Source organism: Giraffa tippelskirchi, chromosome 3 (genome assembly GCF_054371585.1).
Source record: "Giraffa tippelskirchi isolate mGirTip1 chromosome 3, T2T-mGirTip1v1.2.pri, whole genome shotgun sequence".
In the NCBI taxonomy this organism is placed as follows: Eukaryota; Metazoa; Chordata; class Mammalia; order Artiodactyla; family Giraffidae; genus Giraffa; species Giraffa tippelskirchi.
In genome coordinates this window covers 28138573-28163092 of record NC_137277.1, presented here as the reverse complement: position 1 = coordinate 28163092, position 24520 = coordinate 28138573, and the positions used below count along the sequence as shown (strand labels likewise).

At 61.6% G+C, this 24520-nt stretch overlaps 2 protein-coding genes across 5 annotated transcripts in view; both read right to left on the bottom strand.

Moving 5' to 3' along the window:
• MYO15A (myosin XVA) overlaps positions 1–7024 on the bottom strand; it is a 46696-nt gene extending 39672 nt beyond the window's left edge. The window contains exons 1-4 of the mRNA XM_081583546.1: positions 3470–7024; positions 1463–1545; positions 860–923; positions 158–267 (exon numbers count right to left, since the gene is read on the bottom strand). Of these exons, the coding sequence (XP_081439672.1) occupies positions 158–267; positions 860–923; positions 1463–1545; positions 3470–7024 (3812 nt within the window). The remainder of the gene's footprint in view (positions 1–157; positions 268–859; positions 924–1462; positions 1546–3469) is intronic.
• Positions 7025–13059: 6035 nt separating this feature from the next.
• On the bottom strand, positions 13060–21881 carry DRG2 (developmentally regulated GTP binding protein 2). Of its 4 annotated transcripts, none has more exons than XM_081583541.1 (13): positions 21720–21881; positions 20863–21023; positions 19212–19301; positions 18654–18714; positions 18288–18378; positions 17701–17773; positions 17497–17587; positions 17268–17365; positions 16940–17016; positions 15865–15956; positions 15227–15285; positions 14112–14165; positions 13060–13809 (listed from the first exon to the last, which is right to left on the bottom strand). In XM_081583541.1, exons 1-13 carry the CDS (start codon positions 21781–21783, stop codon positions 13723–13725), a joined length of 1098 nt encoding a protein of 365 aa, XP_081439667.1. In that variant the 5' UTR covers positions 21784–21881; the 3' UTR covers positions 13060–13722. The 4 variants fall into 4 exon arrangements, with proteins under 4 accessions (XP_081439667.1, XP_081439670.1, XP_081439669.1 ...); XM_081583544.1 differs by having other exon boundaries at positions 14128–14165; XM_081583543.1 differs by having other exon boundaries at positions 15865–15953.
• Between the last annotated feature and the right edge of the window lie 2639 nt (positions 21882–24520).

Sequence of the window (24520 nt, the reverse complement as noted above, 5' to 3'; positions counted from 1 at the left end):
AGATCTGAGCCACAGTGGCCTGCAGCCCAGAGGGGGCTATGGCCAGGCTTGGGGAGAGGCTGATGGGCTGCCCAGCACCACCTGCCCCGACCCCCAGCTCAGACAGGGCCCCAGGAGACCCCGGGCTATCCCCTCTCCCAGCCCCAGAGACACTCACGGGGGGTTCTCGGCCAGGGCCCGCCCGCTGTACTGCTGCACTTGCTCCGGCCCATAAATTCCAAACATCTGGTACGGGTTTACTGACACCAGGATGCTACCGATGTACGTCTGCTGGACAGACAGCGGCCTCAGCGCTCGTCCACATCCCTCCCTCCCCCACTCCTGGAGTCGGGATCCCTGTTTCGTGAGAACAGATGCCTGGCTGGCTGGGCCTGGTGCCTACACCTTGGGCCCCTGACAGTCTGATGGGTCATCTGCTCTGGTTGTGGAGTGTCGGGCACTGACTAGGCTGAGGCCAGAGAAGGCTGGAGCGAGCAAAGCCCCACAGCCACGATGCTGAAAGGATGGCCATGACGGCTGCTGCCTGCTTCATTCATTCACAGTTGGGGCCGCCCCCTGACTGCCTCTCCTGGGACCTGGGTCTCTGGAAGCTTTAATCCATTGGACTTCTGGTGGGGGGGTCACACACTTCTGGGTTCCCTGTCTCCAGGTCTCTGCTCCTGGCACCCACTATTTTCAGACTCTGTATTCTAGGACTTTAGATGCTAGTGCTCCCAGCTGTTGCATGCTATGCCTGAATAGTAGAAACTCCAGTCTGGGGTGGGCAGGAGAAATCCATGCTGTCCACTGCAGCTCCAGGAGGCAGGGGAGCCACGGCCCTCAGATCCCAGCCCAGGGAGGGGCCAGCCCCAGGCCTTACATAGATGAGGTTCCGTTCAAATCTGGTTTTGAGATTGGCCAGCACGGTGGTCTCCTGGAGGTCTCTGCGAAGGCATAGAGAGGGGCAGTCAGGGTCCACCTTCCCCTCGGGGCAGGGCCTTTGTCAGAGAGATTAGAGTTCAAGTCCCATGTCTGACACCAACCATGATGCCTTGGGCAAGTTACTTAACCTCTCTGTGCCTCAGATTTTCCATCTGTCCAATGGGCATGACAATCACTGTCTCCACGTCTCCAAGGTGGGGATGCTCTCAGGTAGCAGACATAAGGGCTGTCCCCATGGTTGGATAATGATATTGACCAGCACAGCCCTCATATCTGGGGCACCTCCACTGTGCCAGCACCCCACAACAGCCTCCCCACATCCTGCGGGTGAGAAACCACGGCAGAGAGGCTGAGTAACTGCCTGGGCCCAGCTGGTAAAGGCCAGGGCTGGGGTCTGGACACAGCCCCTCCAAATTATCGGGCTTTTTTGATACTGCCTGACCCTTGCTTTGCAGAGGAGGAAATGTTCCAGGAGGTGAGGGGTGCCTGGGCAAGAGGCGGTGCTCTGGCTGGGAGCATAGTGACCATGGTGAGCACTCACTCGAGCTGCGTCATGTCCTCCACGCCGTCCTCCTGCTGCTGCTCTCGGAGCTGCGTGGATGGCAGGTTGCGGATGGAGTGCATCTGGAGGAGACATCAGCAGTCAGCCATGCGTACTCCCCCGGCCCCCATGGCCTGGACACGACCAGCACCCACTCGCGTCTCAGGAGAGGGAACCCTGAGGCCAGGTTGGATGGGTCCTGCAGGACCCCCGCCTCAGAATGCAACCCTTAGTCCAGGGACCCACGTCCAACTTTGGTGCTCTCACGTGTTCCCAAGGGTCCTGTCCAGGAGGTGAGCACATGCCTGTAGGCGCAAGGCCTCCCGCCTCACATGCTCCTGGGGCTGACCTGCTTCTCCAGGGTGATGCCCAAGTCAGCTTATGTAATGACTAGATAAATATCCATGTCTCTGCTTGGGGCCCCTCGAAGGACCAGGACTTTCCCATTTGACACCGCACCCCGTGTCCAGCGCTGAGCAAACTCAGATCCACACACACAGATCCAGGCTCAGTACTGCCTGACGTTCAGGCTCTCCCCTAGCCCCCGCAGTCTTGCAAGGTGCCTGTGGACATGCACGTTGGCCTGTGGTCCATGGATGGGGGCACACACGTGCAGCATACACTCTCAACATCCATTTGACAGTTTCTCCTGTGTCCTATGTCCCTGTATCTGGGGGTCTCAAAACTAAAGTCCCAATGCTCCCTCTGGGTGGCAGGGTCTCCTCTCTGCACATCTAGTGTGCACACTGGACCTGAGGATGCCACGTCTGCCTGGGCCATGGCACATGCACTCATGTGCTCTCCATGTTTGGCTATGCTGTGCCCGAGCACTTGTCCCAGGACTGCACGTGACCCGCATAATTGAGAGCACACCTGGGCACCTGCCTTTCCTGCCTCTTGAATCCAGCCCGCACCCCTCCACCCCTGAGAGGCGAGGAAAGGGGACATCAGGAGGTGGCCCTCGTGCTAAGTAGGGCACAGCAGGTATCACCCCAGAGGCCCTGGCCTCCCGCCCACCCACCCGCCCATGTGTGCCAGCCACTCACATATTCCAGGGTGAGGAGGGCCCAGGCATCCTTGCCCCTCACCCCTGGGCGCCTCATGCCCCGCTCCCGCAATGCTGCGGCCCACACGGCACGGGGCACCCGCCGCCGGGGCCAGGGCCCCCCCAGCAGCCAGGCTGCCCCAGTCGCCATGGCTGGGCCACTGGCCACCCACTCTACCAGGCCCCGTCTGCGGAGGCTGAGAAACACACACGGCCCCTGCATGCCCCGCCCACCCCAGGCATTCCCGGGGGAGGCTCCAGTGACCACCCCCCTCCACTGAAGGCTGCCAGCACAGAGCTCGAGTTCCGCCTCAAGCGTGGCAGCCAAGCACGGACTTGGCACCCCTCAGACAGACTGCCTGCCCCACGCCCTACAGGGGCCCAGACAGACTCCTGGCTCAGCATGAAACACTGCGTGTCCCCTGGGTCTTGGTACCTGCCTGCCCCATGCAGTAAAGAGGCTGAAAGCCTGAGTCCTAAGCCCTCACATTCAGACAGTCCAGTGTCCTGCAGCCCAGGAGACTGCCCTTAAGCAGGAGCCCCCAAGAGAGCAAAGACCCCAGTTTGGCAAGAGGAACAGCATGTATGTGAATGGGAGTGGGACAGGGTGGTAGGCAGGGTCTGTAGTTTTGTGCTCAGCCAAGATCTCTGCAGGGAGCTGGGGATGGATATGCCATCCAGGTAGGAAGAAGACAGGGCTGCTTGAAGCCCAAAATGGACAAGATCCCTTCTTCCACGTGACCTGCAAGGAATTTCTGACGTCTCTGTCCTCTCCTTGCCTGTGCCAGGCATCCAGCCCCTCATTCAATCCTCTAGAAGCTCCAAGAGGCTGTTCTCCCCAAGCTCCAAATGGGAAGACCAAGGCCCAAGCAAGCAGCCGCTCTCCAAGGTCCTGAGAATGTCTCCTGCCCTGTTTCCCAGGAAGGAACCCCAAGCCCTCCCTCTGACCTGTGCCCCCATACCTTGCTCCACCAGCCTTTGGTGCCAACCTCTTCCGAGGGGCCCCCGTGGGGCAGGCCAGCAGCTCCAGGGCCCAGGCGACAGGACAGGGGGCGGGTGGGTACTTGCAGCTGGGGTTGGTGGGCTTTCACAGGCAGCCAGAGGCGGGACCAGAGCAGACTCCAAGCTCTTGGCCTGGGGATGGGCTCTGGCTCCTGGGTCAGCTGGACAGGTGGCTGCAGAGGGGCAGGACCAGCTCGCTGGAAGGAGCTCAGCTTCTGTATACGAGGCATGACCACTGCAAAACGCCCAGGACTTGCCTGGAGTGGTTCACCTGCCTTGGGCAGGGGTCCTGGGGCCCCAGTGGGCGCCAAGGGGGCTGGGGCACTGGGCAGCGTCCCCCACCTGCGCCATGGTGGCCATGTGGCTCTCATCTGGTCAGAAGCAGCCAGCGGGTTGGAGAGACTGAGCCTCGGTGCTTTCCAATCTGAGGGGGCATCCCTGGAGCGTGTTGGGGCTGGGGGCTCAGGCTCTGTTGGTGTCTGGGCGTCCCCTGGGCAGGGCTCTTCTTCAGGCTTCTTGGGGCTGGGGCTGGCTGATTCGGTCAGCTGTCCAGGTCCTGGGTCCTGGTGTCTCCCCAGGAAAACGAAGGTTGAGTCAGAGGCTGGGTCTTCAGCCTGGAGAGCAGGGGAGGGCACAGGGCCCCCATGCTGGAGGAAGGAGCTCCAGGGCACAGGGGGTGGCCTGGAGAAGCCACGGAGGCTGCCAGGGCCTCCAGGCCAGGGCGAGGGTGGGCGCTGGGTGGCAGGCATGTCCACATCCCAGCTCGGGGCCAGCGGGGGCACCGTCCAGGGTGTCTCCGAGTCCTCGGGCTCGCCCTGGCTTTCTGGGCGCTCAGGGGCAGCAGCAGCTGCCTGCCAAGACCCAGGCCCCTGTGGCAGCAGGAAAGACTGGCGGGGCCGGGGCTTTACGGCCCTGGTGGGCGGCTCACTGAGGCGGCGCCACGTGCGCGGGAGGTGCGAGGGCAGGTTGAGCGAGCGGTGCCGGGGGCGGGGACCCAGCAGAGGGGGCGGTGAGGGCGGCCGCGGGGGGCCCAGCAAAGGTGAGCGGAGTGCTCCAGTGCGTGGTGAGGCTCGGGATGGGGACGGGGGCTCCCGCAGCGAGCGGAGACGGCGGGGTGGTGGCGAGAAGGGTGGCCGGAAGGGGACAGAGCGGATTGAGGTCTGGGGGGACAGGGGCCCCAGGGGCGAGCAGTAGCCCAAGCCGGGCCGGCTCCTCAGTGAGGGTCGGGGCGAGGGTCCAGGGAAGCCGAAAGCAGCCCCCCGGCGGCGCGAGCCCCTGAAGGACTGCCGCGGTCCGGGGAAGGCCAGTGGGTCGGGGAGCCCCTCGGGGATCAGAGGTGGGGGCTCTGCCAAGGCCCACCAGCTGGCCTGGGGTGCGAGCGGCACGTGAGCCGGGGCGGCCCAGGGTGGCGGATGCAGGCGGAAGGAGCTGTAGGGCGAGATGGGTGGGGGCAGCCCTGGCGCCAGGCCTGGGGCCAGGCCGAGGGGCGGGGCGAGGGTTGGGGTGGGCGCTGGGCCAGGGGCGGGGCTGGGGCCCAGACATGGGGTGCGCGGTGGGGTCGGAGGGCGGTGGGAGTTGTTGTTGTTGCGCGCGCGTGCTTGCGCCCTACGCAGCACGATGGGCGTGCTGGGCCGCTCGGAGTCCATGCCCGCCAGCTTGTAGCCGAAGCGCTTGTAAGCCGCCTCCCTGACCGCCGGGCCTCGCGCCCGGGCCTTCTGGGTGCCCCTGAGCCGCGGGATGGGCCCTTTTTCCGACAGGGTATTTTTGAGGAACCGCGCCAGCGAGGTGGCTGGGCGTGGTGCGGGGCGGCTGAAGTCTGGACTGAAGCCCAGGCCCCGAGGACCGCCGAAGGCCGAGAGGGCGCGCTGGAGGTGGCGCTGGCGCGACGTGAGGAAGCCCCAGAACGGGTGGCCGTAGGGCACCGGGGGTAGTGGCGGTATTTCGTCCTCTTCTTCATCTTCATCTGCATCCCCCAGGGGTAGAGGGATGTCCAGGGAGGGCGGCAGGGGCACCTCCAACTTCTCCTTCCCGAACAGCTTCACTTGGGGCCGCGGAAAGAGGCGGAACCTGCGGATGAGGGACAGCTTGGACCTGGCAGGCTTGTCCATGCCCTGCTGCTCGAAGAAGGCGGCGCTGGGCAGGCGGAAGGAGGTGCCCGGCTGTTCGCTGCCCGCCTCCTCGGGCTCCTCCAGCTCCGCTATGTCATCCATCGGGTGGGCGTATGGGTTTTGGGGTGACAGAATGGGCGGAGGCACCCACGGGTACGCGAAGGCCGACTGCTGGGGCGGAAGATAGGGCCCTTCGGGGGGGTAGACTGCCTGGGCCCCACCGTAGGTGCCTTCCGCGAAGGGGACACCGTAAGGCTGCGCGTAGGGTTCCAGGTGGGGCACCCCGTAGGGATCCAGGTTGGGCGCAGCATACGGGAGTTCGTAGGCCAGGTCGTAGGGCGGGTACGGCGGGTAGAGCGCCTCGGGCGGGGCGTAAGTCTCCGGGTGGTAGCTGTGCGGGTCCACCTCGCCCGCGTAGGCATCGTAGTAGCCGTAGGGAGACGCGAATGCCGACGGGGGCGCGTAGGGGGGCTCGTAATCGTCGTAACCGTAGCTGAAAGTGTAGTCAGGGTAGAAGGAGCCGCCGTAGTAGTTGGGGCCGTAGTAGTCGTAGGGGTCCTCGGGCACGTACCGGTGCGCGTAGTCGTAGGGCGGCCAGGCTGGGCCGTGGGGGCCGTAAGCGCCCTGGAGGGACTCCTGCTCCTCGTACCGGTACAGTGACTGCTGGTCGTAGTAGTCATCGCCCTCGCGGTGGTAGTCGTAGTATTCGCCCAGGTCCTGGAAGCCCTCAAGCCCGTACAGCGACCTGCGGGAGCCCGAGTGCCGGAACGGGGCCTCGTCCTCAAAGGGCAGGAAGCCCACGGGCTCTCCCGACGCATAGATGCTGTGGGCGCGCGGGAACCGGCGCAGGCGGGCCCCGGGCCGCAAGATCTCAGCGCCCGACGGGAAGGGCAGCTTGCGCGAGCCCACGCGGGAGCCGGAGCGGTCCAGCCAGGTGTCCAGCGTGGCCTGCGTGCTGCCCGACTCCTCGGCCTTCTTGATGAGGAACTTCTTAGTGAGCCAGTTGATGGCCGTGGATGCCTTGCTGAGCGACTGGGCCCGCGGGCGCAGGCGGCCGTACCCCCGCCGTCCGGGGAAGCGGATCACCATGAAAGACGGCTTCTTGCCCTTCATGGCGCGCTTCTTCTTGCCCACGCGCATCTGCGTCATGAGCTTCGACGTGGATTTGAGCACGGTGCGCGCCTTCTTCTTGCGTTTGGTCTTCTGGGGGCCTGTGTGGAGGCCCCAGAAGAAGGCTGACGCGCTCCGGAACTGGCCCTTCTTGGAGATCTTGGGTGTGCGGTCTCGGAATCCCATGAACAGCCGCGACGTCCCCTTCAGGCTCCGCTTGGGCTTCTCCGGCTCCGGCGCCTTCTTCCCCTTCTTCCCTTTCTTGGCTTTCTTCTCATCCTCGTCCTCCTTCGCCATGGTGGTCACCTGCTCCCTCCCAGATTGTCTGGTGCCACAAGCTCAGGACCTTGAAGACCCGGAGACCTACCGAGTGTCCTGCCTGCGGCTGGACATGCAACCTCCTTTGACTCAGAGCAGTTGGGACTGGCCCTGTGGCCTGGGAAGGTTCAGCCAGGCTCCTTCTGGCCGGGACCAGGATTTCAAGGGGGCACATCCATAATTCATCTCCTCCAGGCTCCGCCTAGAATTTCACCCCCAAGGCTGGTGGAAAGCACCTGGGTGTTGTTTACTGGAAGCGGGGGAGGCCTAGCAGGCCCATGTTGGGGTGACTACTTGGCCTTACAGTCTCCACGGGGACAACCGTGCTGACCCCAGTTGAGCCCTCCCCAAGCCTCTGCTGGCCTGCCCACAGAAGTGAGTGCTTGGGTCAACTGGCCCCCAGAGAGGGGAGCCTCCTGCCCTAAACCACACAGCAAGTCTGTTCTGGGCCACAAATGGAGCCCCATCTCCTGAGCCAAAGCCAGACGTTTAAAGGCCAGCAAGTCACTCTGGAGGGGAAATAGGGACCCTCCAGGTCCTGGGCAAGGGAGGGGGAGGGTGGGCAAGGCAGGTGCTCAGGACTGCTGTCAGTGTAACCAGAGCTGACCAGCTCTCAGTAGTGTGAATAATTTATTGGGGAGAACCAGGCTGCTGGCTCAGAAGGCAGGGCAAGAAGGGGGCATCTCAGTTCCAGCAGGGCTTGGTGGGGCCACATGCCTGGCCAGGGCAAGGGGTGCAGAGGGGCAAGGGGTGCAGAGGGGCAAGGGGTGCAGAGGGGCAAGGGGTGCAGAGGAGCAAAAGCAGAGGGGGGTGGGGCCTGGCTCTGGCCCCAGCTCTGCCACGAATTGGCTGTGTGGTCTCGGGAGAGCCCTCTGTCTTCTCTGGGCCTGTTTCCTCCTCTGGAATGAATGATGACCCCACCCTGTCTCCTTCACATGGAGGAAACAAGATGTGACAGAGCTGCTGGGCAGCATCCCTGACCGGGGGCACCATGCGTGTGGCCTGTGTCCCAGGCCCCTTCCTGGCCCTGACACTCCTCCTGGTTTCTGCTGCTGCTGAGACAGCCCTGTGGTCCCTGCCCTCTCCAGGTACAGCTGATTCCTCCAGGGTGGCCGCTTGACCCAGAGCCATGTGGCCACTGTCTGGCCGGTGACCAGTCCACTTAAAAAACCCACACTATGAGAGGCAGGGGCTGAAGCTTGTTAGGTGAAAGGGGCCGGGGGAGAACTTAGGGGCCACACCTCTGGGACCCAAGGCCTGGGTACTGTCTTTCCTCTCCCCCACCTCTGCCCAGGAATCAAGGATCAGGACATTAGGGCCTGGGGAGCTGAGGACAGGTCTCCAGCTCACGTCAGGCTCTCCACTCATTGGACTTCCGTTTAGTCCTCGGGCCCCACAGCCAACTCTGTGATCATTTTAAGGTTTTCCTTAGAAGACCCTGGAGCAGAGGCGCTGTGGCCCTGGGCCTACCACTTTCTGACCCTTCGGAGCCTCAGGTTGCTCAGCTATGAAATGGGGACAGAGAGGCCTTTCTCAGACAGAGGAGAGGAGCCAAGAGGTGGGCATGTGAGCAGATGCGCCCCCTTCTTCCCCTCCTCTCATCCCTCTGCCCCCTTGCTTCCTTCTCTGCCTCTGCTTTTCCTCCCCCAAGACTCACCAAGAGCCCTTTGGTGCCCAGCAGTTCAGGGGATGGTGTGGAGGGCTGGGCCAGGGGCTGCTGGTGCCCCCAGGGAGTGGGAACCAGAGCAGCCAGGCAGCTTCCTGGGGGGCACGCAGGACCTGGGCCCCCACAGGGTGGGATCTCAAGGGGGCATCCATCCCCATCACCTCCTCTGGTGCTGTCTCCCCCCACCTTATTTTGGGCTGTGGCTGCTGCCCACTGGAGGGGACATGGAACAGGGGTTCACTCTGAACCCAGAGAGGCCAACACCCCACCCCCTACTGCTTCTCCCAGAGGTGGTTTCCAACTGAGACCCTGGCCACTGTTTTCCCATGAGGGTCTCACAACAGGCTGTGGGTGGGGACCATCCACTCCCCTCTCCAGATGAGGAAACAGGTGAAGTGACTTGTTCAAGGTCAACCACCTAGGGACGGCAGAACTGGGCTCCAACCCAGGTCTGGTGGTCCAGAGTCACCCCTCTTGCTAGATCACCCTTGCCTCAGGGCTCCTGGGTGCTCGGGCTATCGGGGGGGGGGGGGGAGCTCCAGACACTGGGTGGAAGCAGGGGCTCAGCCGGCCTCCAGTTCTGGGGCCGAGGGCGCAGTGCCAGTGGGAGTTGCCCAGTCCCTGTCCCTGCTCGGGCCCCCCTGGACCCCTCAGCCTGGCTCCAGTCCCTCGGGACAGCGAACACTGACTTGTTTGTTCATTCACTGGTTGAGAAGTGTTTGCTGGAAGCCTGTCCTGCACCAGGTGCCGTTTAAGCACTGGGGACACAGCTAAGAAAACAGAAACCTGCCCTCGTGGAGCTGACATCCTGGGCAGGGGGACTGCCAACAAATAAGGTGAGTGAAAGACACAGGCAGTCGGATGGTGTGAGTGTTGGTGTTGAAATAACGCAAGGAGGCAGCACCAAAAGGGGCTTGGGCGAGGTACCTCCGAAATGATACCCAGGCCAAGAGCTGCACGAGGGGAGGGAGGGAGGCCTGGGGGGAGCCCGGTGGTCCTGACGTGTTGGAGGAGCAGCGGGGTCAGGGTGACAGAGCACAGTGAGGGGCAGAGGTGGGGGTGGGTCCGGAGGTCACGGGTGAGCACCTGGCCAGAGCTGTGGCAGAGAAGGGGTGGTATCGGACCTCTGTGGTCTTCACAGAGTCCCTCCGGCCACTGCAGAGGCTGCTGTGGGAGCCACCACAGTGGTCCAGGCGGGCAAGGCTGCGGCGGTGCCGAGGACAGAGTGGGGGGTGCCAGTGTGTTTGCAGGTGGAGCCGAGAGTACCTGACAGGGTTCCTCACTGAACCGGGCGGGAGAGTGGAGGCGGCCAGCAGATGAGGAAGGCTATGGGCAGAGCAGGGAGAGACTGGACGTCAGCCCTGCACATGGAGGTCTGGGCCATCCACTGTCCAGGGAGCTGGCAGGAATTGCACGGATCGGAGCTGACAGCAGCCGTCAGTCAGTGGCACCTGGGTGGTGCCGAGGTCACAGCTTGGCAAGATGGCACTGGAGTGGGGGTGTGCGGGGGAGAGGCCTCAGCAATGAGCGTGGGGCTGCACTGCTGGGGACTGAGCCGGTGGCAGAGACCAGAGGGAGATGTGGGGAGACCCTGCGTCAGCGTCACCCAGGCCACCTCCCCAGAGTAGACAGGAGCCATGGCCTGGAGCAACTGTATTTGTGGTACTAATGGTAGGCTGCCTGGCTGTGTTCATCACACAGAGGATCCCCTCAGCTCTGGGAGCGGACAGCGCCCTAGTGCCCATGCTTACATACAGTCGAGGGGCCCAGGGAAGAGGCCACATGACTCGCTGTGTCAGACCCAAGATGGGAATGGGACCAACCCAGAGCTCTGAGCTGCCCCCAGAACCCCTGGGGTCCCTCTCTGAGAACATGGGCTCTGCTATTGCTGGGCTGGCCTCTCTGAACGTCAGTCTCTTCATTTGGACAGTAGACTTTGGAGCCCAAGGATGCCTACCTGAGGTTTCCTGCTGCCCGGCAAGTCAACGGCCGCAGTCCAGTGCCGGCCTCCCAAACACCAAGCTGCCAAGGACACCCAGCGCAGGCAGGCAGAGGTGTGGCTCCAGGAGGGATCCCTGGGCCCCTTTCCCAACCTCAGTTTCCTTAAATTTCATGTGGAGCTGGGGGCGGGGTGGCAACCTGTAGCCTCTAAAGGGGGTCCCCTTTCTAGCTATTGAGGGACCCCCTCCCTCTCGGGGTCCCAGCCTCGGCCGCAGTCACAGAGCAGCTGTCAGGGAACAAGTATCGTTCATTCACGTGTCACCTGCCACCTGCCAGGCACCATGTGGGGCTAGGGGCTACAAAGTGGAGCAGAACCAGGCACGGCCTACACCCTCCCACAGCTCCCAACGTCAGGGGTATACAGACATTAAGCAGAAAGCCACACCAATCAGGGGGGGTTGCGGCCGTGGGAAGAGCTGCGAAGGCCAGGCTATGACGCGGGGCGGGGGGCGGGGTGGTGGTGGATGCTGCCGGGGGAACCTAGAGGGCCCCCTGAGTTGCTAACTCTGAACCAAGATCTGTGAGATGAGGGAGCAGTTGAGATGGAAGAGGGAACAGTTTTCGGGCAAATGGAATAGCACGTGCAAAGACCAGGTGGCAGGAGGGATGGAGTGAGGTGAGAGTGCAAGTGAGAAGTAGCCAGCATGGCAGGCGGAGGAGCCCAGTGAGGCCTGGGGTCTGGGGTGGGACTGTGAGCTCTCCAGCAGTGGGGAACACAGCTGGGCTCTGAGCTGTCGGGGTGCTGCAAGCATGTTCTGAAAGTGACCAAGTGTGCTGAGCCGTACTTTGTGCTGGGCCCCAGATCTCACACCTCCCCCACATAGACGCAGGTCTGTAATGGGTCTCAGGGAGGTTTGGTCTCTGAGCTTTGGACCCCTGGCTGCAGTGTCGTGCTCTCAGCAGCTGCTCCTTGCACAGTTGTCCTGGACAAAAGCCTCTGGGCCACTGTGTGGAGATGGGGCACAGGGACAGTGACTGGGCCTGGTTTGGCTCTGGTAGGGGACACACTCAGGTCAAGTGGGCAGCCCTGGAGATGGCCGTGTGGGCTGGCCTGGGAACCGAGGCGAAATGGGAGGTGTGGAGAGACGACAAGTCTAGTCTGGGAAGCAGAAGGTGTGGGGTGACCATGGGTCCAGGTGGAGAGTCAGGGAGGATTAGGTGGGTGTTGGGGCTCCTCCAGCCCCAGGGACACCTCCCCAGCACAAGGCTCTGTGAGGGCCCAGGTCATACTGACCTAGCCTCGCACAGACTAGACAGCATAACTCTGCTGACCACAGATCCAGAAGGCCCAGGACCCAACATGGACACCCAGACTGCCCTGGAAACAAGCCCACCCATGGGGAGGGACATGGGGGGGCCACTGAACACAGCCCCAGTCATGCCTCCTGACCAGACACTGGCCAGGGACACTCGGACCTCTGGCCTCATCCCCATCCTTCCCCAGCCCAACTGGGGAACAGACAGGCCTGGAGGTGACCTCTGTGAGCCCAGGGCCCTTACCCACATGTGAGGCAACCATCACCCAGGCAGAATCCCTCCCTTGGGACCTTGTGGCAGGGGAGGGGGCTGAGGTGGGCAGCCCACCGTCACCAAGAGAACCACACTGGGCCTTGAGCATCACGCACGTCTCACAGATGAAGAAAGCAAGGCCAAGATGGACCTCACAGTGGGTCAGGGCAAGGCCCTAGCTCAGCCACTGCCCCCCACCCCCACCCCGACCACTGCACCCAGGGAGCTGGGGGCAGACCCCAAGGGCCCAGGCCAAGTCACCTTACCTGGGTCCTGTGGCTTGCTCCCTGCCCGCATGCCGCCTGATGAGGGTCCTGTGGCCAGGCCCCAGGAGTGCGGCCGCCGGTAGAAAAGCTGTCCTGGGAAAGAAGCCCAGCCCACCCCGCTGCCCGCCTGGGCCCCATGCATATTTAATAATGTCCATTATTCCTGTTTTGTCTCCGGAAAGGAGACTGAGCAGCTGACAGAGGAGCCAAGAACAGCAGGAAGAGCAGAGCTGTGGGCCTGCTCCATGGCCCAGCCCCTCCCCAGACCCCCTGGGGCTCTGCCCCTACCTGCCAGCCAACACTGGGCTGTCCCCCTAAGACTGTTACCATCCCCCTCATCCCTGGGAGGGGCCCCTCCACTCTGCTTGCAGAAGCAGCAGGAGCCAACCCGCTCTCACTGCAGAGCCTCCCAGGGGTGTTGGCCACCCTCCTGGGGCAGAGCCCTGCAGAAGCCCCCACTCCCCCTCTACCCCACTCCCCCAAGCCCAGGCTCCACCCGCTCACTGCTGCCCCTGACTCGAGCTGGCAACTGAGTTCTGCAAACTTAACACATTGTCCTTAGTAAACAGGAGTCATGGTTACCTTTTTATTTCAGGAAGGAGAGCCAAGATTTGGGGAGGGAATGGGGTTCAGAGAGAAAACAGAGTCCGGACTCCGAACTCCCCACCTTAGGAGTATGAACCAGGCTGGGTCCTGGGCTTTGTGCTGGGCAGGGGCTGCCCTGAGAAGAGGTGACCCTTCTGGACTGGTCAGGCCATGGAGGGCGTGAACTGTGCCTTTAAAGCCCCAGATCTCTGGTTTTCATCACAGGGCAGTCCTGGGCGGGTTTGGGGTAGGGATGGGTGTTTGTCTGGGGCGGCCCCCTCCCTGAGAACCAGAGAAGCTGGCAGGAGCTGAGAGGCCCCCAGGACACAGGTGGGCCTGGGTCCCCGCCCAGCACTGAGCCAGCTTCTGCACGGGCCCCAGCGGGGGGTGGTGGACAACCACCTCCCTCTGTGCCAGAAGGAGTGGGGTGGGCACAGACCCAGGGACCCACATTCAGGACCCCTCCAGGGCCTGTCTCACACGAAACACCCCGGCCCAGTACACCCAACCTCATCCTCCGCCCAGCGAGCTCCTTGTCATCTGCCCACTGAAGAAATGTGGAAACAGCAGACATGAGCCCCCTTCCCAGGGTGTGTGTGTATTTTGCTGGTTTGGGCTCCAGTGAATTCCACAGGTGGGGGTGGGGGGCGCTACTTCTTGACAATCTGGATGACATCCTCGTGCTCCATGGTGTGTGTTAGGCCCACCCGCTGCGGGCTGTACTTGGTGCTGGTGCCCTGGGGGTTGAGGGGGGTGCTCGTCAGCCTCTGAAGCACCCGGCCGAGGCTGACGAAGCTGCCCAGGGGGAGGGCGGGGCGGTGCTGGGGTCTAAAGTGGGGGTCCCAGCAAACCCTGCAGCTTCGACAGCAGGACTCCCAGGAGTCAGACCGCCCTGGATCCCTAAGCAGGAGGCCCATGTCCAGTCTGGGTCATCATGTGTGCTGTACATCTGGACAGCAGGACTGACGAACACCCTGGTCCCCAGGTGGGAGGATGGGGGCGCCTGCCTGACTCCGGGGCCGCCCTGCCCGAAACTCACCCACACAAGTGCGTACTTGAACTGGCTGGCAAGTGACCGGTGGATGCGGTGGCACTGGGGGAAGGGAGAGTGGGACAGTGAGCCTCATGAAGCCTCAGCTCACAGCCACTCGGGTGTTCCCACTTCCCACCTCCAGGGCACCTGAGGGCTGTGGGGCCACAGCCACAGAAGGACCTGGGTCCTAGCAGATGGGGCCTCTGCCCCCTGTGCCAGGGCGGCAGCCCTGACAGCTGCTCCCTCAGATGGGCAAGCGTCCCAGGAAGCGAGGCCCTGCGGGGCAGGCCTCCCTGGGCCGAGACCCAGGCCCTTCTGCAGCAAGCCTTGCCCCTGCGCCCTTCGTGCCAGCTGGCAGCACATGGCCCACACCCCACAGTCACTCCTGCCTCTGGGCCTCTGCACCTGCCACCCACTGCCTGGAACACCCTTCTGCTCCCAGCTTCTCCGCTTTCCTTCCCGGCATGGCTGAAGCCCCACAACCTCTGGAGCTGGTGGCCAAGGGCCTGAGAGGGCTGGGGTTTGTGCCCATGGGAGATGCAGCAACAGGGAGGGCCGGCTCCCAAGGGCACCTGGGTCAACAGGCTGCGGCTCCACCCCCTGGTCACTGCAGTCCCCCCCATGTGGGACTGTTTAGCTCCGGGATTGGGGGACTGGAGTCTGCCAACCCCAAAGGACCCAATTCTGGCAGGCAGTGGGGCTCCTTTGTTCAGCACGGACTTTCCCTGGTGAGGGCGTACAGGAAGCACTCAGCCCCCTGGGATAAGGGGCACGTGGAAGGGCTAGCATTCGGGGTACACAACTTGGAATGAACCACCTGGAAATGCCCAGGGTGGCAGCTTTCCTAACTGAACATCTGGAGGACCCCAAGGACCTGGCAGCTCCGGTGTGACAGGATGGTGATGACTACTGCTTCCCAGGCATCCCTGCGCCAAGCAGCGAGCCCGTGCCCAACCCGTGGATGCTGCTTCACGCCCCTGACTACAGCCGGGTGGTGGGATGCACGTCCAGTGCCTGACTGCACGTGGCTGAGGGTCAGCTGAGGGCCCGGAGGACGTCAGACAGGATCCCGAGAGGACGGGAGGGGCTCCCCACCCCTGGCCTGGACAGGTCTCACTCACCACGTGCTCCACAGAGGCCCCTTTCCGAAGAATGATGGCATCCGTGAAGTCTGGCCTCTCTGCACAGGTCGGGGGGTGGGTGGGAGTCAGCAGAGTCAGGGTGCGATGCCACAAGGCTCCCCTTTACAGGGAACAAGAGCCCTTCCACTCTCCACCGACTGCCCCCCTACTCTCTGGCACACCCTCGCTAAAAGTCCTGATCAGGCAGGCTCTACAGCCTTGACACAGAAAATCAAAACACACCCCCGTCCAGGTGCAGACCCCTGCAAGACTGTCAGCGTGAGAGCCCTAGCCAAGGGGACCCGCAGGAGAACCTGGATTGGACCAGCTCCAGCCAGGCAGCTCATCTTCCTCTGCCGATGCTAACTGCCCAGACTCAGCTGGGAGGCGTGCGCTCAGGGGCAGGACTTGGGGGAGGCTCCTGTGCTACCGGTTCCCTAAAGCTTGGACGTGGGGCCTGTTACCGCTGGGGAAGCCACTGCTGGGCAGTCTCCCCCTCAGCGCCCCCTGGAATCCGGCTTATTGTGCCAATAGGGCCGAGTAGAGGGTGGTGCTGGCTTGGAAACAGGAGAGGCTCTCACATGGAGCCTGCTAGGCCAGGGTCAGCAAAAGGAGGAGGGCGGCTGCGCCGGACTCACGGCCTCTCTTCTTGGTGTAGATGCAGGTCAGGGCCAGGTACTCCCACAGCATCTCCAGCAGGTAGTCCAGGTTCAGCTTCATGCCGCAGCTGCTGGGAGGGAGGAGGAGCTGGTCAGAGCAGCCCTGGGGCTCCTGGTACCAGGCCAGTATGGCCCTGATGGTGCCTGAGGGCAGCACACTGGTGGGCCCGACAGCTCTTTAGCCACCATGCCTCCCACCACCATCACCCTCCTGCCCGCAGAGCCCGGCCATCTCTCTGGCGCTCTTGGAGGGCCCAGGGCACCTGTGATGGCCGTGGCAGCTGGGGGCAGAGGATGACCCCACAGAGCCCTCCCCCCCCCAGCAGCCCAGCAGGGGTTTCGGTGGCTGGGTGGGCCCTGGCTTGGTCCTCTGCGGCTGCACCGTCCTGAGCGGAGTCCCGCCCTCCCCCAAGGTGAGAGTGAGCACATCAGGGTGGCCGGCGGCCTGGGTGTGGCAGCAGGAGGGGAGCAGGTGTCCTGAAGAGTGACCCCCGTGCCTGCTGTTCTCTGTGGATGCTAGGGACACCCAGGAAGCAGTCCTCTCATGGGCCCAGACCTCCACCTTCCTGGTCCCCGAGGTCTTAACTCCTCAGGAGCCAAGCCTCACTGTGGTGCTACAGAGCACGTGGTGGAGCCAGTAGGCAGCGAGGGGCGGGGCACAAGGCCAGGCTGCCCCCACAAGGCCCCTGCAGCCATGGTAGGCCAGGGCGCAGGTGGCCCCTGGGACTCACCCCTTAGAGAAGCCCCACCTGAGGATGTTGGGACCTTTCCCTTCTGGTGGAGATGACAGAAGCCACATCTCCCAGGGCCTCAGCAGCAGCGGGCTACAGCCTGGGGCTCCCTGGTTAACTGCTAACCCACGAAGCCCTGACCACTTTCACCCTGGACCTCGGTGGACGAAGTCCTTCTGTTTCCTAAACCAGAGCTCACTCCACATCACCCCCTGTCCCAGCCCGGTCAGTGTGGGGCCTGGCCCAGGTCACAAGCAGCCCCAAGATGGTCTTCTGCCTTGGGCTGCGCAGAGGCCAGACAGATTGGCTCTGCTCAGCCTCACCTGATGACCACGCTGTCGGGTTTCCGGGCCAGGCGGTCCACTTCCTCCATCGAGATCTGGTCAATCTTGTTATAGACCTAGGGTTGGAAAGGCAGAGGGTGCTGGGGAGGGGAGGAGCAATGCTGTGTGGGACTGGCCTCCACGTGCTGCCTCGGGGTTGGGGTGGGGGCGCAGTGGAAGGGGCCTAAAAGTCCAGCCCCCAGAGACCAGGCTGCACTCCGGGGTCAAGCTGGATGTGCCTGCATGACTCAGCAGCCCCCGGGGTGAGGCTCTTGCCAGGTCAGCCGGGGCAGGGGCTCCTCCTCCCACAGCGCCTGGCACCACTTACATACAAGCACGGCATGTACACGCGGTTGCCCACAATCACGTCTATGAACTCATCTGGGGAGCAGTCTTCTCGGAAGAGCACCTCAGCATTGAAGATCTCTGAGGGGCTCAGGTTAAGGATGACCTGTGCGCCAGCAGCCCCTTGTCCCCTACCCCCACAAGGAGGGCCCCAAACAGGCGGTCTGCATCACCCACCCCGCCCCCTCCCCCTGCCCTTCTGGTGAGGATGCTGTACTCATGCAGGATCAACTGCACCAGCTTCTCTGAGCACTGGGTTAGCGTGACGGTGGAGTTGAAGGAGATGCCACCTCCTTTCTTGGGCTGGAGGAGAGAGGAGGCACCACTGACTGAGCGGCAGCTGCAGCCCTGCCCTACCCCACGTGCTGGCAGCCTAGCCCCTAGTTTGCACCCAGGTGACAGGTGATGGGCCTCACCTTGAAGTAGATGTTGGGCTTGTGCTTGTTGAGGCGGATGCCCACCGACTCCAGCTCCTTCTCCAGCAGAGACCTGGTGGAGCCCCACGGCCTTCACAGGGGTCCCAGGCAGGCTGCACTGCCTCCACATCACAGTCAGCCCCCCATCCCATACCTGGACAAAGACCAGCCCTCCCCTCCACACCACCAGCTCCCGAACATCGCTTCCAGCCACCAGAGATAACGAGGAAGAGCCCCGGACACTCTGGCCAGCCCGAGGGGAGACAGGCTGGTGTGCCCTCAGCTGCAGGTCAGGGTGTGAGCAAGGCTCTGCTGCTTGGGACTGGGCTCCTGGTGGGTTCTCAGCAGCATTCGGTGCACCCAGGCCGGCACAGCACAGCCCCAGCCTCCACACACAAGCCTCTTGAGGAGGCCACCCACACTGGGTGCAGCTGTGGACCACCTTGCCCCTGCTCTCATGTGTAACAGGGCCAAGTGTCCCTGGCCCACCCACCAGGAGTTCAGGGACACAAGGGCCGCAGCCAGTGTCCCGCCACCCACCCCAGGGCTTCCCTGGGCGTGCCAGCCTGCCCTGCCCCACCGCAGACCTCTGAACCTCGCCCTTGGTGGCGTCCAGCATCATGATGACGACGTCAGCCGTGCGGGCCACAGCGATCACCTGCCGGCCACGGCCTTTCCCTGGTCAGGAGGAGGGGACTGGTTACAGTGACAAGCGCAGGGCTGTGGGACCCCCAGCCCAGGGCACCCAGACTCCTCCCCTTACAGACCCACGTGGACTCTGCCACCTGTCACCCTGGAGCAGGCATGTCTCTTAAACCCTGTCCTACTCATAGAAATGTGAGTTTTAGGAGGAAGCCGACATCAGCACCTGGGGAGGAGTAGCGCTCCCCACTGTGCCCCCACCAAGGCCTGAGCCTCCAACCCCACCCCCACTGCTCAACTCCTGCCCCCACCTTGTGCCGCGCCTTCGATGATTCCAGGGAGGTCCAGGAGCTGGATGTTGGCGCCTTTGTACTAGGAAGCAGGAGAGGAGTGAGGTGGAGCCGGCGGGCTGGGAAGGGCCCAGCTGAACCTGGCTTGGCCCCAGGGCCAGGTCTGAGCCTCGTCCCACCCCAGTCAGCCCAGCGCAGACTATGTCCTGAGAGTGGAAAGGCCTCCTGGGAGGGGCCCACAGCAGTCACTGCTGGTGGTGACAGCGCTTCAAAGAAACCACCTCACGGGGCAGGTGGCAGGTCCAAGGCCACAGGACCCCGGCTGCCCAGAGCTCCAAAGCTTCACAGAGAACAGGACCTGGCTGGCCAGCCTCAGGGAACCAGGGAGGGCTTCACACTGGCAGACCCTTGGAACCAGCCTGGACTGCAGGATGGGCCAGGCATCTCTGGGATCCCGGCAGCCCCAGTCCCCAGAGGTGTCCATGCTTGAGGCCAGGGCAGCTCAGCCAAGAGCGTCCCCTACCCCTTCCCACACACAAGCTCACCCTCCCTCCCGGGACCCAGCAAACCCCAACTTACTTCAATGACCCCAGGGATGCAGGTCAGCGTTGTGAATTCATAGGATGCAGCCTCGCTGGCGGTGGAGGTCATCAGACTTAAGAAGGTGGACTAGGAGAGAGGAGGCCATTGCAGTGGGATTCGTGCCCTGCCTCCTGGAGAAGCCCACACACTGGGGGACCACCCCCATCACCCTGGCTGGGGTGTGATGACAGTAGCTGGAAAAGTCACCTCGGGCCCTCCCCAGTGGGGGTTGGACATCAGAGGGCCCTTTTGTGCCCAAGGCCTCAAGCCTGTCTGGAGTGAGGGACACAGGGACCTGGTTCCTAAGAGGCTTCCCGCTCTGTATCAGGGCCTGTCCCCAGCTCCACGGAACTTCCAGACCCTCCTGGGCCTGGCAGACTTGAACTGGGTGACAGCCCCATGCCAAAAAGCTGCTACTCCAGTGAGGGCAAGGAGATAGGGATCCTCCAGCCTGAGACAGCTGACTGTGGGGGAGGGTGAGCGGGAAAGGGTCTGGATGGACCCTGCGGCCAGTCCACTGTGTGGACTGAGAGACCGGGCCTTCAGTCCCATCTCTGCTGGAGGACCCTGGACCCCCTCCTGATCCCAACCTTATGAAGGAGGTAATAAAACAGGGAGCACGGTGACCCCAGTGATGGACGCTATGGCCCAGAGGCCAGCAAAGCAGTGGGCATTGCCAAGAGGGCAGCCTGGCCTGGCAACCCCATCCTAGTCAGCAGGAAGCTGAGCACAGCTCACTCACATACCCTCAGGCCCCCAGAATGGGGTTTGTGAAAGAATCACAGTCACACACTCTCCACACAGGCACCTCTTAGAAACTTCAGGAAAGATAAAAACCTGGTGGTGCAGACAGGTGTGGGCAGACAGGCAGCCCTGAGAGTCACGGTTGCCAGAGGCCAACCTGGGGGACATCCCTGAACCCTGCAGTGGGCGCTCTGGGCCCTCCTGTGCTCAGAGCCCTGATTCCCAATAGGGCCCAGACCCCAAGAGCATAGCCCCTGGTCACTAGAGTGGCTCTTTCCAGCCTGGGCTTCTCATCCGGGAGAGAATGCCTTGCAGATTGGAAAGTAAGATTGAGGGAAAAGGGTAAGATGAATGAGTCCCCAGCAATGTTCAAGGAGTCGGAGCCTGGCTGTGTTCACTGGCCGCCTGCCTGGGGGCAGCTGGGCACTGAGGTCGCACTCGGCCAGTTCAGGGCCTCATTGCCACCCACCCTCCCCCTCCTGCCACTGCTGCTGCGCCCCGGGCCCCACCTGGGCCTGTGAGCTTACTGTTCCTTCCGCCTCAAGGTCCACTCCTCAGGGCTCAAACACCTGCTCACAGAGCAGCTGCCCCGGCTCTTGAACCTGCCCTTCCCGCTCTCCTGCCCCCCCACCTCCCAACTCGGGAGCTCCGAGGGAGCAGGGGCAGAGCGTGCCTGGCATGTGGTGCACACTCAGTAAACGAGGCCGAGGCCTAGGCCAGCAGAGCCTCTCTGACTGGGAGATGACAACATCCCTGCGGGGCTGACAAAGGGGTTCGGCCTAACACCAGAGAGGCTGGCTCTCCTCCGTCTGTGGAGTTGACTCAGAGGGAGGGAGGAGGTGCACCCGGGTGGGAGTGGAGACAAGCCGCCTTCCTCCTGAGGCCCACGCTGCCCATCACTGACCTTACCCACAGAGGGAAATCCAATCAGTGCCACACGGGCATCGCCCGACTTCATGACATCAAAGCCCTCTCCTTTGGATGAGGACGATTTGGATGGCTCCAGGAGCTGGGCCCGATACTTGGCAAGTTTGGCCTTCAGCAGACCAAGGTGGTACTCGGTGGCTGGAAGACACAGCACAAGACAGGAGGTACGTGTCCAGGGCGGGCTGGGAGGGACCCATATGCTCTGAATGCTGGCCAGAGGGCCTCAGAGCCAGGCAGCAATGGTTGTCAAGATCAGAGAAAAAGAAAACCACCGCTCAGATTAAAATGCCCTTGGCTTTTCACTTCACTTAGGACAAAAGCTCCTTACTGAGACCTGGAGACCCACTGTCAGCGGTTCTCAGTCGGGGCGGTACCATTCCTGGGGGCATTCTGGGGGCGTTTTCTGCTGTGGCTGGGACGATGGAGTCCTTCAGTACTCATCAGGCAGCGGCCGAGGAAGCCAGCTGCCCTACAAGGTGTAAATGCAGCAGAGCCAAGAACTACGTGACTTCCCAAGCTTGGAGACCGGGCCCAAACCCAGACTCAAGTCCCGATCGCCTCCACCTAGCGGCTCCAGGCTGCTGGCAAGGCTGTACCTGTTGGGTCTCCTCCTGGACGCCCCCCCACTAAACGGCGGAGCGCCCACTCCCCAGGCCCAGCCGCCAGGAGACCCAGGTTCGAATCCCGACCCTGCCTATCCAGGTCGGACGCTGCTCCGAGAGCTGAGGTTCTCCACTCGGCCCGGTGGTCCGGCCCTGATCCCGCCCGGCCCCGACGGCTCCCGCCTGCCACCCGCAGCCCCGACCGAAGAGGCCCCGAAGGGCCGGCCCTCACCCTTATTCTTCTGCGTGCGGGCGATCTCCTTCTCGATCTCGGAGATCTTCTCCAGGATCCCCATGGCGACAGCTGAACCGGGTGCACCGGCCGGAGAGACGGCAGCTGACTCCCGAACTCCGGCACAGTCGGCTGCGGCCGACCAGCGTGCGCCGGAAGCCCACGGAGAACGGCGTCCCCGTGCGCCTGGCGCTCGGGGATTCAGAGTCCGGGCGGGAGACGTCAAGGGGAGCGATATTGGTTCCGCCCGCTGAGTTGGCGGGAGCTGGGGAAGTGTGATGGGCCGGACCGGGGCGGGGCCCGGCCGGCGGGGCGGGGACAGGCGGAAGTGGGCAGGAATAGGACGTGGGAGGTAGGGAGGGACCGTCCGATGACGGACTCCGCATTGCGGGTCCCCAGCTCAGCCGGCTTTGCTGGTGTAAAGAAAAGGCGCCGAGCTGAAAGCCTAGTGGCTTCTTTTGCGTCGAGGTTAAACGTGTGTCCCCAACTTCGCCTTCCTACCTGCCAATCAGATGCCTCCTCATAGGATGCAGTGGAGACAGCATCTCCTAAGTGCAATCCTTACCTGAAAATGCTGTATCTGAGTTTAGACTTGAGGAAACATCAGACAAACTAGAAAGTGGTACGTTTTATAGGACAAGTGGTCTGCCTTCAAAATTGTCAGTGATATAGGTGGATGGGATGGGGTAAGGATTGTACCAGATTAAAAGATGTTAAATATAATGTGTGAACCTTGCCTGGATTCTGGTTGAAATTTTTAAAAGGAGTTATGAGAAGACATTCTGAGGACAATTGGGGAAATTTTGACTTTGGATAGAATATTAGATATTACAGTTGTTGTTCAGTCGTTCAGTTGTGTCTGGCTCTTTGCGACCCCATGGCTGGAAGTCCAAGGTCGGAGTGCCAACATGGCTGGGTTCTGGTGAGGGCCCTGTTCCTGCCTTACAGACCGCTGCCTTCTTGCCCTGTCCTTACATGGCCTTTCTTCCGGGAGTCTGCACAGGGACAAAGGAGGGAGACAGAGACACAGCTCTCTGAGGATGCTTATTTTTTGTGTGTGTGCCAGGCCTCCAGGCATGCAGGATCTTAGTTCTCCAGCCAGGGATTGAACCTGGGCTCTATGCAATGGAAGTGCAGAGTCTTAACCACCGAACCACCAGGAAATTCCCTTCTGTGTGTTTTTAGTACAAGGTTGGGAGTGGGGAGCAGGATATTGGAAATCATGCTGTGTTCAAATTCAAGGTTCATAACTGTGGGCTTTGTTAAATTTCTTAACCTCTTCTACACGCTGAAAACACGGATAACATGGTTGTTGTAAAAGTGAAATAATAATTTGCTTGCTGTTAAGTCCTCCTTGAATGCCAGAGCCACTGTCAGTTGAGTCTCTTCCATGGTGTTGCATCTTCCCCAGATTCAGCCTATGTTTGCCAACGCTGTTATGCCCAGGCTCTGGGCTGAAGAGGGGTGTTATAAGACCAGCTTGCTCTTCTCCTCCACTGCTGACAAAGCCACGATACAAGCCCTGCAAAGTGCCTGACCCAGCAGCTCAAGCTGTTAACAGCGGGGCTGATATGTGAAGTCCAGTGACTGCAGGGTAACAGGTAGACTGCGGGGAGAACACCTACACGTTTGGCTCCGTGAGGTTCACAGGGGATGGGAGGGGAGAGCCTTTGGGAACTGGGAGGTACAAGCAGGTGTGGAGCCCTGGCCCATGGAGAGGGGGTCTCTGACCCCAGATGCAGCTCCCAGCTCTTACTGCCACCACACTTGTGCCCACAGAGGTGTGCTATCAGTTTACACTCAGGGACACAGAAATGTCCTGAAACGTGACTCACCTTCCAAGAACCCTGGGACCTCTGCTGTTGTGTCTGCTTCACTCGCAATCTCTGAAGAGTCTCTTTCTTCATAAATAATGTGGAATCAGGCCACTCCCAGGATCAAGAGAGATAACCTGAAGATCAAACCAGCCTTTCCTGCTTGGAAGGTCTGGGTCCTCCAGATCCAAGCCTGGGAAGCCAACTAGGAACCTCATGTGTTCACATCACCCGAGGAATCTTTTTTTTTTTTTTAGTATTTATTTGGCTATGTTGGGTCTCAGCTGAGTCATGTGGGATCCTTTGTTGCAGCACACGGACTCTCTAGTTGTGCCTCTTGGACTTAGTTGCTGTGCAGCATGTGGGATCTTAGCTCCCCAACCAGGGATCAAACCTGCATTCTCTGCACTGCGGTGAGTTCTCAACCACTGAACCACTAGGGAAGTCCCTCGCCTGAGTTACCTTTGAGAGTTGACAAACTTCTAGAGAGGCTGCTGCTGGATCTCTGAGAATATTCAACTTGTGCATCAAAGGATACCATATCAACAGAGTGAAAAGTAAACCCAAGGAGTTGGGGGAAAATATCTGCCAGCCGGGTACCTGATAAGAGGTTAATATCCGGAATATATAAAGAAGTCACTGACCAACAGCAACACAACAACCTGATTTTTAAAACGTAGAAAAGACTTGAATAGACATTTCTCCAAAAAAGACATATTAATATGGCCAACAACATGTTAAAAGGTGCTCCACACCACTAGCCATTAGGGAAATCCATGTCAAAACCAGTGAGATAACACCGCACATCCATTAGGATGTGTGTGATGTATGTATGTGTAATGTATGTACATGTAACAAGTGCTAGTGAGAACGTGGAGAAATTGGAACTCTCATGCACTGTTGGTGTGTGTTAGTCGCTCAGTCATGTCTGACTCTTTGCGACCCCATGGATTGTAGCCCACTAGGCTCTTCTGTGCATGGGATTCT